The 13,783-nt window shown below is 42.5% G+C and overlaps 1 protein-coding gene across 1 annotated transcript in view; it reads right to left on the bottom strand.

Moving 5' to 3' along the window:
- Positions 1–13,783, bottom strand: part of SCD5 (stearoyl-CoA desaturase 5) — a 155,078-nt gene that overhangs the window by 29,449 nt on the left and 111,846 nt on the right. The window contains exon 3 of the mRNA XM_028124199.2: positions 8,661–8,866. Coding sequence (XP_027980000.1) covers positions 8,661–8,866 — 206 coding nt within the window. The remainder of the gene's footprint in view (positions 1–8,660; positions 8,867–13,783) is intronic.

The following is a 13,783-nucleotide window of genomic DNA, read 5'->3' as shown; positions in this document are numbered from 1 at the left end:
GGGGAAGCGGGAGAGGGAGAAACAGGCTTCCCGTGGAGCAGGGAGCCTGATGCGGGACTCGATCCCAGGACCCCGGGATCATGACCTGAGCCGAAGGCAGACACTTAATACTGAGCCACCCAGGCGCCCCAAGTAGAATTTTATTCTTATGTTCTGTCTTAAATATTTTTTAAAGATGATGTATGGATCCCAAGAGCTGTGAGGTTAGAAAAATTTTATAAGGTAATTGTTGGAAGAAATAATAACTAGAAAAAAAATCTTCTGCTATGAAAAGTTTTCTCCACCTTTTTGCCGTTCTGGTAAAAAGAGAGAAAATGAAAAGGCAAAAAGGGCTTTCTTTTCTGATGGCATAAGCCATTGGTAATACATCTAACTTTTAAGAGAATAAATAAGTATTAAATATGAGCCTCTTATAAGAGTTATTGATGCTCCCTCTACTGGATGAAGCCTTGGAGCTGAAGCCACATACATGACTGAAGGGCTGTTTATGCCAAGAAAATATCAGAAGATGATTCTCTATGTGGTCAAGAAATAGAGCCAAGAATTGATGGTATCTAAGTATTACTGAGAACTTTTACTTGTACCAAAATGTCTTTCATAAAATTTAATCTTGTTTTGACTTCTATATAATTACTTAATTTTTACATTAAAACTTAGCTGAGTTTCTTCTCAGCTGTGGTAGTAAAGTAGTATTTTACTAGAAAAGAATAATTTAGTGCAAACATCTGCTATTCTTTTTTGATGGTTAATTGAGGCCATAGGGAGCCAGAATATTTAGAATTCAAGTCCAGAATCTAGATACCATCATCTACATGATAGAGTTATTGTAAGGATCAGAGATAATGTGTGAAAAGACACGAAGTAAGTACAAAATAGGCAGCTAATAAATGGCAGCTATTATTGGCTACAGAAGTGTATTGAAGATATATGAAGAAGCCTTCACTGCCATCAACAGTGAAGCTACGATAACACTTTACAAGCAGCAGTTCCAGAATCCACTGACACCTGTTAATTAATATGTCTGACATGCTAGTCAGTGAAGTATTGAGATTCCAGACATTTGAGAAACCGTCTCCTCATCTTGCCAGGGGAATTTCACATAGACATGAAATGGTCAGTGTGGGGAAAGAAAAAGGACTGTTAATGCAGTTGATGTATTTTTATGCACCCGGAACAGGGTGGGGGTGGGGTGATGGGAGGGAGGAAGAGAGGGAGAGGGGCAAATTGGCAAATGCTCACGAAGTTCTCATAGGAAAAGTACCTCTTACAGAGGCAAACAAATAACATTTCGACTTGGAAATTTTTAAAAAGTCAAAATGAGCTGTTGAATTATATGCCACACTGGTTTCTCCCTCGCCCAAATTTTTAACCACTAAAACAGGGAAATGTTGGTGTTGATGCTGCAACCTCAATATTGAATCATCTCTTTCTTGTATCCCAGAGTACAGTTCAGCTCTCTGGCTGTAGCAATCAGTCGCTTTAGGAAAGCCAAAGGTTTAAGAAGAGTAAGGGGTGTTCTACCTCTTCCATTGACATTTAATAAAAGAAATCTAATTAAACATAGTTCATGCTTCTTTAGCTGATTTCATCATATCCTTGGAACTTAGAGATTCAGAATTTTAACTTTTGATAACTAGAGCTGGATGCAGGGACAACTATTCAAAGAAAAAATGATTTCATCTTCAAAACATTTACAGCACCAGGATAAGATGCAAAGATTTGAGGTGAGGGCAGAATGGGAGAGAAGATTCCAGGACTCAGGCTGTTAACCAAAGATAGACTGCCCCTCAGAAATGGAAGACGAGATTCAAGGAGAGGGAATATTTACATACACAGGGAACATATGGAAAGACTAAATCAGAGCAAGATGATGACATGAGGAGAGAATACAAGAGGACAAAAAAATCCTCATCTCCCCCCACAAAAAGAAGAAAAAGTCTGCCTGAGCAATCGGCTAAATGGCTTTTATTCTCTAATAAAACTGTGCAAAAGGAAGAACATCCTAGCTTGGAGAACACAGTGTGACTAATGAGGGAAAATGTCTCCATGCAGAGAAGGGCACAAATGAAGGAACAAAGCCCTTTGGCAGGTGAAGAAACAAAGACTGTGGGAACAGAAAGAAGCAAATAGACAAGAAGGAGTGAACCCAAACAGATTCATGGGACAGACTGAGTAACAGGAGAGATGGAAAGGGGAGCAGAAAGTGTCTGTCTGTGGAGAGAGAGGCCCAGTCAGGCAGAGGGCAGATGCATGGTAGGGCTTCCTCTCTCATATTCCCAAACCCAAAGAGGGGGATCTCTAGAAAGAGAGAGCAAGTGTCCTCCAGAATCTGATTCTCCTGTTGACTGTCCCATCCCCAGCACCTAGAACAATTCCTGGTATATAGTGGGTGCTCAAAATATAGTTGTTGGATGAAAAGTGATATATGCAGAAAAGGGAAGGAAGCTGAATCCCCTGAGAAATGCCACATGCTTCATGGCTTGCATTATTAAGGTGTGAGGTGGCAGAGTACGCCAAAGAGCTGGGGTCTGCATATAGCATAAACAAGTGATGCTTACCCTGGGGCCAGTTTGGTTTTGCTGTGGCAGGACCATCAAAGACACGAGTGAAACAGGCAGTGGTCAAACCAAGGGTAATTGATGAGCAAGGAAGTAGCAGAGGGTGGCACTGCCACCCTTGTCTGTCCCCAGATCTCATTCACAAGTCTAGATGTTTGAATATCTCATCATCCAGGTTCTCTCATTTGGGGATTATTTCCGTAGAAGCAGCAGCGGGTGGCACTGCCTCCTTGTCTGTCCCCAGATCTCACTCACAAGTCTAGATGTTTGAATATCTCATCATCCAGAGTCTCTCATTTGGAAGTTATTTCCGTAGAGTTTTCCACAAAATACAACTAACCAACCAAGGCCTTGAATGTACTCAGCCACTCAAAGCCACTATTACCTAGACAAGAATTGTTCTATCAACTTAGCAACCAATAGGGTAGGTCTCCAAGGAAAATGGATTCAGAATAGAGACTCCCTGGGAGCCCCACATGGAACTCTGATCAAAGAGCAATGGATTTGGTCAGCAGAGTTGGGGTCATGTTGGTTGTAAATTCCCAGATGACTCATCCCACTCCCTAGGGGATCCCCCTCATGGAAGATGAGGGGGCAAAATGGAGAAGTGAAGATGAGTCAATTGTAGACCTGTCTGACTGCTCTGGCCTGGCTATTTGATGTCATTAACACAGAAATACATGTAGGTTTAGACATAGGATTGACATAAAGTCACAAAAAAGGAGGGTATCACTGAGAGAAGTGATGTTCATCACTGAAGGAAAAAAAAAGACTAATGATAACAGACTAGGGGAGAAACTGAAGTGAAGTAGGCCTCAAATAGATCCTAGCCATTCAAGTGTCAATCTTATTGGAATGGCAAAATTTATACATTTTCATACCTTCCCAGGGCACCAAAACAGAAGTGCTTCACTCTTCTGGATCATTCCATCCATCTTCTCTTAGCTTATCCCATCACCATGGCAATGAGGCAAGGACCTTGTTTTCATGTGTCTGGACTAGACTAGCACCCTTGTCAATTACTTTGAAAATGCAGATGACAGTGTCTGCATGCTTCTTCTAAGGAAATTTCTTATCTAATAGGGGAATCAATGGGATAAGCAAAGCATTAGGAGGAACAGCCTCTGGATTTTATCCTCATTCTGCCATCTCGGAAAAATGATGTGAGATTCCAATTTCTGCTCACAAAATGGTGGCAGAAAGGCCACTCACTTGCTTTATAATGAGAAAACATCAGACTGAGTAACTTGTGATGGCCAGTCATTTTGCTTAAGTAATTAATTAACTATGGGAGACACTGCTAATTGCTTACCCCATATCAATTCACACTTTCTTCCATAGGAAAAAAACCAGGATTTTATGCAAGGGTGTAATGCATCAACCAAGAGACTACATTTCCCAGTTTCCCTTGAATGCAGACATGGTTAATGTGAGGTGTGTGGATAGGCTCTATGTGTCTCCTGGGAAAGCTCTTTATAGGTAACTGACTCAAGTGAGCAGTGTTACCCCCCACCCTCACCCCCACCTTCCTTTTGGTTGGAGCTCTAGTGATTACCTTGGACCTTAAAATGAAAAATGAAAGTCATATGCTAAGGTTGATGGAGCAGAAGATAAAAGAATCCGGTTCTTGACTGACCTTGTGATGCTGTCATAACCTGGGCCTTCACAGTTCTTTTATATGTAAGGGAAATAAACTTCTATTCTGCTCGGGCCAAACACAACTCCTAAATGACAGCCCCACTGCCAACTTTATGAGTGGCCCCCTTCTAGGCTCACCCCAACATTCACAGGGCTCAGACCAAGAGCAGAGGTGGAGGCTCTAGCCTGTGGTCTACCCATTTCTCTTTCCACCCCGAGCTCTGCCCTCTCTATGTGGACAGCCAAGCTCATGCTTCTAAGCTCATCCTCAGGCTAACAATGCATGTTGGCCACTCTTCAGGACTAGGGTACACACCCCTCCCACCAGGAGGACAGAGCCCTGGAGAGGCTGGTGTAGGCTCTGGAAGTAGGCTCAGAGCCATTTGGGCAGGGAATTCCAGGTTCCTCTGACCCTGAGGCATGGGAGAAGTGAAGTGAGAGAAGATTCCAGGTGGTATGTGCCTTTGCCCTGTGGTCTCCTTACCTCATGGGGAAAAGTACAGCCCTTGTAGGATAGGACCTAGGGCAGGGCTCAGTCACCAAAGTCTAACTGTGATACCATTAGCTTCTCTCCCTCTCACCTCCACCGCCTGCCTTTTTGTCATTCACAACTTGACAGGAGAGCAAAACTTGAAGTTGTCCAGTTAACTATTTGTTATAACAGTCTTGGTAAAATTATCTTTAAGAGGAAAAGTCTAGAACTATACCTTGAATTGTGTTGTTTTCCTGTTATCTTTAATGCCACTATCTTCTCTCTTTTATTATACTGTATAATGGAAATTTGATCAAGCCTGGATCTCTGGCAAGCCTTTTTTTTTTTTTTTTTTTTTAAAGTAGACTCCACACCCAGCATGGAGCCCAGCATGGGGCTCGAATTCATGGCCCTGAGATCAAGACCTGAGCTGAGATCAAGAGTCAGACCCTTAACCGACTGAGCCACCCAGGCACCCCTGGCAAGTTTTTCTTTGGTAAGTTGTCATGAGGATGGCTAAGAACAAATTTATCAACCAACTGCAATATTCATGCTGGATCAGCACTAACATTAGTGAATCGGCTGCAAACCCAGGGCACCGAAACTGGAACAGGGCCTGGTGCCCTCAGAGAACCACATAGGAGCAGGTGGAGATTCTGACTAGGGGAAGAGCTCTATAAGGTATGCCACTGAAGTGACCCAGGACTGGGCCTCTGTTACTCAGGGAGTCTCCCACTCAGCTGAGGGTAGCAAGGACTGAGACCTCATGTGGCAGTGCTGCCAATGACAGGGTCCACCCCTAGCCCAACTCACACCCCAAATGCAAGGACTCAATCTTTAAGGAATCTGTGGCCTCCACATGGCCTGACTGGCAGGACCAATAAAGTTGGTTTCATGGACATGAAAATATCCAAACTGTTGCACTATGTCTGTGTATTCTGGAAGCTCTCTCCTTTAGTGATCCCTGCAGTGATTTTGGATTATGGTTCTCTGTGTTCTCCAGGCTGGATAATTACCAAAGAACATGAGTACTCACCCACACTTCAGAGAACCGCTGTAACCCCTTTCAAACAGCAAGGTATAATCAAAAGAACATTGAGCAAAGAATTTGAGATGTAGGTGGTCACCACAGGGTAAATGTTTGTGTCCCCCCCAAATTCATATGTTGAAACCTAATCCCCAATGCAATGGTATTAGGAGGTGGGGCCTTTGGGAGGTGATTAGGGCATGAGGGTGGAGGCCTCACAAACAGGATTAGTGCCCTTACAAAGGAGACCCCAGAGAAGCTCCTTCCCCTTTGCTGTGTAGGAACAGCAAGAAGATGACTGTTTATGAACCAGGAAGAGAGCTCTGACCAGACACCAAATCTGTGACACCTTGATCTTGGACTTCCCAGCCTCCAAAACTGTGAGAAATAAATGTTTGTTGTCTATGCTACCTAGTCTACAGTATTTTTGTTATAGCAGCCCCAAAAGACCCAAGACAGTGCTTCTATCTCCAACTTTCTATCTACATTTTGTTTATTCATTTTCCCATAGGAAAAATGGAAGGCATGAGCTAAATGATTTATAAGGTCCCTCCCTACTCTAAAGTTCAATGGTTCTATGTAGTTCTATGTATTGACAGATATATTAAATATCCTTTCCCCCATCTTCATCTTATCATCTTTCAGGTCTTGGCTTGGAAGCTAGTTCCTTGCATAGGCCTTCCCTCACCCTCACCAGCCTGCACTGTGTCCCCAGGGTGCCCTATAGTACCCTATTATAGCACTACTCTCACTAGGGTATAATTGTTTGTAAATTTATCTGTGGGTTCCCTGCTGGTCTGCAAATTGAGGGGGTACAGACATCAGTCTTTAAGGTTGTATCTTCAGCACCAATTCTTAGCAGGAGCTCAATGACATATATGAAATGATGATGTGAATGGATGGTTTATGATAGCTACAACCCCTTTAGGTCACTGGGCTGGTGATGAAAGATGTTCTCAGATAACTATTCAGGGAACGTGTTAAAAGAGTCTTTGTTCTTCTGCCCGTATTTAGAAATAGTCTTTGGACATGTGTACCATGAGTACACACCTAAAGAATCAGATTACCACATTTTTTTTTTTAAGGAAAAAGATGGAAAAAAAAAGTCTTCCATTTTTGTGATGAGAGAAACCCAGACTATTATACTCAGCTCAGTTCTCATTAATAAAATAGAAGATCTTTTGCCTTCTCATCTGAGCTCTTCAAATTAATCTAAGGCCTGATTGTCCCAAAGCATTACTAATTATATAGCAACATCATTTATATGACAGAATTGGAAATGACATACATATTCAGTTGCAGAGTGATGGTTAAATAAACTGTGACACTAACTAGTGAACTCACACAGCCCTTCAACAATGGTGCCTCCAAGATAATCGGAAGTTAAAAGACAAGACATAAAATTACATATGCAGTATGACTGTCATCATGCAAAATATATCAAATATATGGATAAAACATGGAAAGATATATTACAGATTATTAATAGTGACTGTGTTTATGTGTTAGGACTGAATTATGTTCTTCCTACTTTTCTGAATTTTGCAGATTTTCTTTTAATGACTTAATATTTTATGCTCATGGCAAAAAATCAAAATGAACAAATCATTTTATTGTTAATTGAAAACATCCTGTTATTTTCTGCTATAAAACTACCAGCGTGTCCACCTGAAATAGCTGTGTTGAGACACTCAAAGACCCTTGGGAGAAAACAACAGAAGCAGGGGATGGAAACCCACTGAATCCTCTGGCCTGTGTAATAATAATAATCACTGATCTAAGCTCTTAACTGTGTGCCAGGCGTTTCCCATACATTTGTGTCATTATGTCCTCATAAGAACTGCAGGAGACAGTGGTCAAGAGCAGTCAGATCTTTTGCTAGCATGTGGAGGAGCCACAGAGGTTGATCCTAGGCAGTCTGTCTCCACATCCGCCATTTTGTCACCATGCGTTGCTGCCCACTCCAATGTAAGGAGAGAGGCCAAGGGGAGCGCGAGCACAATTAGAAGCCATACTTCCTTTCATGCAAGAATCATTTGTGTCAGACAAAGGTGCGGCCTCCACTTCTATTTTCAGGAGTTTCTATTCGGGTAAGTCCTCAAATGACTCCTGCTTGTCAGTGGAGATGGTCTCTGGTAACCACTTTTTCACCGTATTATCTCAAGGCTCTAACCAGAGTGCAATCCATAAATTGTCTCTCTCTTTGCACATAAATCCGTTACTTTGGGGGCAAAAAGCCCATTTATAAATGCTCTCATAGTGGCCCACTTTGCAGAGCCAGACCAACATGGATACAGTCTGTGCCAGCTTTCTGGTTAAAAGGTGAAAGATAGCCAGTCTCTGTTTGCCAGCACAATTACAGGCAATTTTCTCCATGTGCCTTTTGAAAGTAGATACACCCTGCAAATGCTGACCGGCTGAACATGCTCAGCTGACACCATTAGTGCACACCAGCACTTTAAGGCTCTCTGTTACATGGTCCCATTTTCTCTGCACAGAAACCTGCTGGTGTAACATTTCAGGAGTCAGGGGAGGGGAGCCGTCACTACAGGAGAATTCCAGGAGAAGAAAGCAGGCTACTTGGAGAGAGTCCAATGCTGTTGGAGTCAAGTTTCGCTAAAATAAAGCAAGTCCACCCGGCCCTCCCTGCCACCCCAGGGAAACACAGATGCGGGAATGGGGGACTACCAGAAACAGATTCCATAAAGTCAGTCGTGCGGATTGGTCTGAGGGAAATGACATTGGGCTTAAAGGAAATCCATTTCGATTTAAAATTAAAATTAAAAACAAATGTGTAAACAGGGAGGACTTAATGAGCACAAGGAAATGAATAAACAGAGGTAAATCCTAACAAGAAGGGTAAGTGTTATGAGGAGAACTACTTGGGGGTATTATTGCACCCCACTGTGCTCTGTCTCTTGGTCGTGTCCCCCGAGGGACAACTCTATGGTGTCTATTCACTTACCTTCTCTGGAATCGGACCACAGGATCAGCCAGCAGGTCAGTGAAGTCAAGCTTGCTCCCCTTCTCGATGACATCACGATGTTTGCGAACAAACAGCCAGCCAATGTGGGAGAAGAAGAAGCCCCGGCGGGCATTGTGAGGATCAGCATCAGTCTCTGAGTACTTGTGGTGGACTCGGTGGTCCCTGGCCCACTCGAAGATGTCATTCTGCAGAGAGAACACAGACCCTGAGTGAAGAGACAAAGCACCCTGGCGCCTTCTTGAAAGCTTCTTGAAAGCTTCTCAGCCTCCCCCTGGACACATCCCCCACCATCCTCACCACTGACCTCCACTTTGCTCCCAAATCAACCCACAATGTCTTCACCTCAAGTTCAATCCCTGCGTTGGTCTGGGATGGTCTCCTTGAAAACAAGAGGAAATCCTTCCTTAGTAGGGATCTGAGCTTGTGTTTGGGATGTGCCCCTTGCAGGAGGTTCGGGCTTGTTGAGTGAACGAGAGGGGGAACCTGAAAGTTCTGGTGGAGGCTACGGAAGTCTCCTGGGAGATGATTCATGTCAAGAAAAGGGGGATCCAGTCTCAAGATGACGTCTTGGTTTTCAGAGGAGAGGGGCAACCTTGAGTATGAAAGAAGGTTGGTGCTTGGCCTGACTCTCTCTGGCCTCTCATTCTTCAATGGCCTTCATATGCAACTTACAGAGAACAGGAAGCCCGTTAAGTAAAAACCCAAAGAGTTATTCATCAAATCTCTGCAAATACCAAGACACAAATAATACTGTTTGAGGACTGCTCTAATAGTGTGTTACAAGGAGGGAGGGGAGGTCACTTTGGCTCCCTGAGGAATCTGAGGGACTTGGCCTGGCCATAGAAGCAGAAATGCCTCAGGGACAGGCCGTGCTTACTGAAATCTCAAGAGAGACTCTGGTGCCCGAGGAAGGAGAAGCATTGTCTAGCAGATTCTACCAAACCCACAGCCAGGGTGGGGCTCAGGTACACAGGGTGGACACATCCTATTGATCCTCTCATGATGGGAGACAAAGGGGGGGTATCAAATGACCGGAGGTCCTGGGTGAGCTATCAAGGTCAAGAACCAATGGCATTTAGGCTGATAGTATTAATGAAACCTTATCTATAGTCAAGGGCCAGTGAGAGCGCTAGACTTTTAGTTTAGACTCAGTTTTGTTTTTCTTTGGTAATGCTTTCAAAACTTCGAGTAGGCAAACTACACTGGGAAGTAGTGTTTTTGATAGGAAAAGTAGTCTGAAAATAGAAATAAATTTATATAGTGCATAAGCCCTTTTTTAAAAAAAAAAAGGTCATAATGTTTTATACTACACTTCTCAGGCCTTATTCATGTTTTCACTAGCAATCTGCCAGTTCACAGATACTGGCTTCATTCTGCTGATGAGAAGTTTTATTCTCAAAATTCTAACAGTTTCTTTAATCCAAAGGGGGTTCACTGAGTTTTTGGTTTCTTGGGCTCATCCAATTGCTGCTGGAAGAGCTACTCAACTCTTTATCCAATGCTGTTTATTAACAGCACCACTGAAAACTGCTCAGTTTGCTTCACCCATGGGGAATAGAACAGACAGAGGGGAGGTAGACAGACCTGAAGAGTTATATGCTCAGCTTTGAATATAAAAAAAGAAAAGAGGTTCTTAGTAGTCTGTGCGAGGCAAAAATGATAGCCTGGCTTACTGAGATAAGAGGGTCTTTAGGTTTTACCAGAGTATTTAAACATGGTGGTTGGAAAGAGCAAAAGTATTTATTATTTATAATCACAGAATCTGGAGTTAGAAAGTGGTCAAGACCACTGCAGCCCAAAGAATAATTTATTCCTTTTGCACTCGTGTATTGCAATGCCCACATGAACACAGGAAGAAAGGGGGATACTCTGTCCCCAGTTCACAGAGGGCAAAATTAAGGCTCAGCAGACTTTTACTCCAGTTCGTTGGGTGGGTCACAAAGTAATGGAAAACAGACGGCCCTCCTTCAGTTCTTAGTTCACTCTCTTTCCAACAAGGTATTTCCCTCCTTCTCCAAATTTAGAGGCGGAGAGTCTTTTATAGAGAACTCTCATTTTCCTTGTTAAAAGGTTATATTGGTTCTTTATCACAATGCAGTTTTATAAAAACTCTAAGTAGAGGGTTCCCAGGGACTGGCAACATTGTTCTCACACAATTCAGCTTAATGCAACCACAACAAAAGAATGATGATGAAGACAGGATGGAACAGAGATGTTTGTTTGCTTTAATCTCTCTTACCTGGATACCTTCCCAACAGAAGCTACTCAGACTGCGACAGCAGGATGAAGCAAGGGTTTGGGCAACTTTTCAAATGGTCGAGCATGTAATCGAGCCCCCAATACTTTAAGATATATTTTTAAAAATCTTCTGTTATTTTTCTGTTTTTTTGTTTTTAATGCTAAAGCCGAGTCCAGTGAAAACGTGACTCAAAAACGAGATATAAGCCAACAGCAGGGCAGAAGAGAGCAAGATTCACATGCTCACCCAAGGGCCTTTTTCTTCCGATTTATCTGCATTTTGCATCTATCCTGGAGTGACCGTGAGTGGGAGCCAACCTGTGAACGGCATTTGTCTTTGATGAAAAGCTGTGTGTACTTAGGGTGTGTTGGGTACAGCCAATATGTGTGAAAGGATGAGTGGAGGGCTGATGAGAAGGGCGAGGTGGCTAAGCAAACCTCAGGAGGTGGGGAGTAAGAGGAAACAGCCCCAGCAATCTCCTGCTAATCTCTTTTCCCCCCAGTGTTTACAAAGTGCTGACTCCTCTTGTCTGGAACTGATTGTGCGCACCACTCCATCATCCTCGCTTCATGGGAAAGAAAAAACTGAGGCACAGAGAGATGGCGAACTTCCATCAGTGAACTGACTCTTAAATATGCGTATTCTGTCTGCTCTGTGCCCTGTGTGCACAGTTTGGAAGGGGCATGATACTAAACTCCGCAGCAATTTCTGAAGCCCAAATACTTAAATGCTCTCACAAATCTGTTGACAAATGATTCCATTTGCGACTCAGAGTTTATACCTAACAGTTCTGGGAGATCACAATCATAACATGCAACCCCATTTCCTTCAAAAGTGGACACTCACTTTTATTGAGTTTATTGATCATTCTTGGAAAAGATTTTTTTTTAAAGATTTTATTTATTGATTTGAGATAGAGATAGAGCAAGCAAGAGAGCAGGAGCAGCGGGAGCAGAGGGAGAGGTAGAAGCAGACTCCCTGCTGAGCAGGGAGCCCGACATGGGGCTCAAACCTAGGACCCCAGGATTATGACCTGAACCAAAGGCAGACGCTTAACTGACTGAGCCACCCAGGCGCCCCTCTGGCAAAGAACTGGAGTGGTGAAAAGTACTATGTTAGTTAGTTCTAAGAGCCCGGGGTATAACTGAGGCACAGGGGGCTTGGGGGTGTGGCACAGGAGAGGAACAGACAGAGGAAGAGACCAAATCAGGTGTATGTAGCTCACATGGTAGGTTTTATTATCTGAGGAGCCAGACCATGTTCTACTCTGTGCTGTCCAAGAGAAATATAATGCAAGCACACTTTCCTGGTAGCCACATTAAAAGAAGTGAGAAGAAAAAAGTAAAATTAATTTTAATAATATATTTTACTTAATATATCCAAAATATCATTTCAATATATTATTAGCATACAATTATTAATGAGATATTGTATGTTATTTTTGGTACCAATTTTTTGAAATTGTGTGTGTCTTTCACACTTCTAGCAGACCTCAATTCAGACTAGCCACATCTCAAGTACTCAGTAGCCATGTGTGATTAGTGGCTACCATATTGAACAGTGCAGGTCTAGCTCATGGCTTGTCCACTCTTCTATATTGTGTTATTAAAAGTTTTTAAAACTTCAGTGTTAAAAATAATAAAAAATTTAAAAAATTCAGTGTTCCTTACTAGTGAGAGTGTGAAATTGTCACAAACCATGTGAATGGCAATGGGCCACACATATCAAAAACATTAAAATTGTGCTTTCAGTGTAGTGATCTGTTTTCTAGAATTTATTTTAAGGAAATCATCATGGTTGTGTGCAGAGATTTAACCACATAGATGCTCACTTCAGTGAAAACTGGAAAAACCCTGAATTTCCACATAACAGGATTTCATTGAGTACTTTGTGATATATTAACTGAACACTACGCGCGCGTGTGCGCGCTTGTGTGTGTATGTGTGTGTCTGTGTGTGTCTGTGTGTGTCACAGAAAAAGTTTCTGGAGAGAATATTAAGAAAAAAGTCTTAGGGTTACCTCAGGGGTGGGAGGTAGGAGATGAGGAGAACTACTTTTACATTTTACCCTATACTCTGAAGTTTTTAACAAAAGCATCTGTTGGTTCCGAATTAAAAACGAATTAACAAAAGGATATTGTAATATAGACATGGAAAGATGAAAGGGAAAGTGCAGTCGAGTGAAAAGTAGTTTTCAAAAATACTAAGTATAATTTTAATAAAAATGTGTGCGTAAGCATAGGAAAAATAAAGGATGTAAGCCAACCTGTTTAGATTGGTTCTCTCTAGGATGTGAGATGGTGGGTGATTTTTAAAATTTTTCTTTTAGTTTGCCTGCATTTTCTAAATTTTTATAATAAACAAGTTTGTCTTTTTTCATATGGGGTAAACAGATTTTTAAAAACATTTCTTTTTTTAAAAATTTTATTTATTTATTTATTTGACAGAGAGATAGTTAGCAAGAGCAGGAACACAAGCAGGGGGAGTGGGAGAGGGAGAAGCAGGCTTCCCGCCGAGCAGGGAGCCCAATGTGGGTCTCAATCCCAGGACCCTGGGATCATGACCTGAGCCGAGGGCAGACACTTAATGGCTGAGCCACCCAGGCGCCCCTTTTTAAAACATTTCTATCCTCCTGAATCAAAACCACCCAGCTTCTGCCATCCGCCCCATGTCAGGAGAAACTCCACGAAAGAGGAAGATTCGTCTAGTACTCCGGTCAGTTCCACATCTTTCCATCGCTCTTCTTCTCTTTGTTCTTATTAGCACACATCAACCAGTCACACCACAGTGTCACCATGCCCTTGCCAAAATGCGCCCTGTGTCTTGTACCTTTAATACTTCACTCTCCATCATAGATAACGTCT

The sequence above is a fragment of the Eumetopias jubatus genome, unplaced genomic scaffold (assembly GCF_037043125.1).
Source record: "Eumetopias jubatus isolate StellerSeaLion01/CBP00866 unplaced genomic scaffold, mEumJub1_p1.0 scaffold_2, whole genome shotgun sequence".
In the NCBI taxonomy this organism is placed as follows: domain Eukaryota; kingdom Metazoa; phylum Chordata; class Mammalia; order Carnivora; family Otariidae; genus Eumetopias; species Eumetopias jubatus.
The sequence above is the reverse complement of the archived record's forward strand: the minus strand, read 5'-3'. Positions and strand labels throughout refer to the sequence as shown.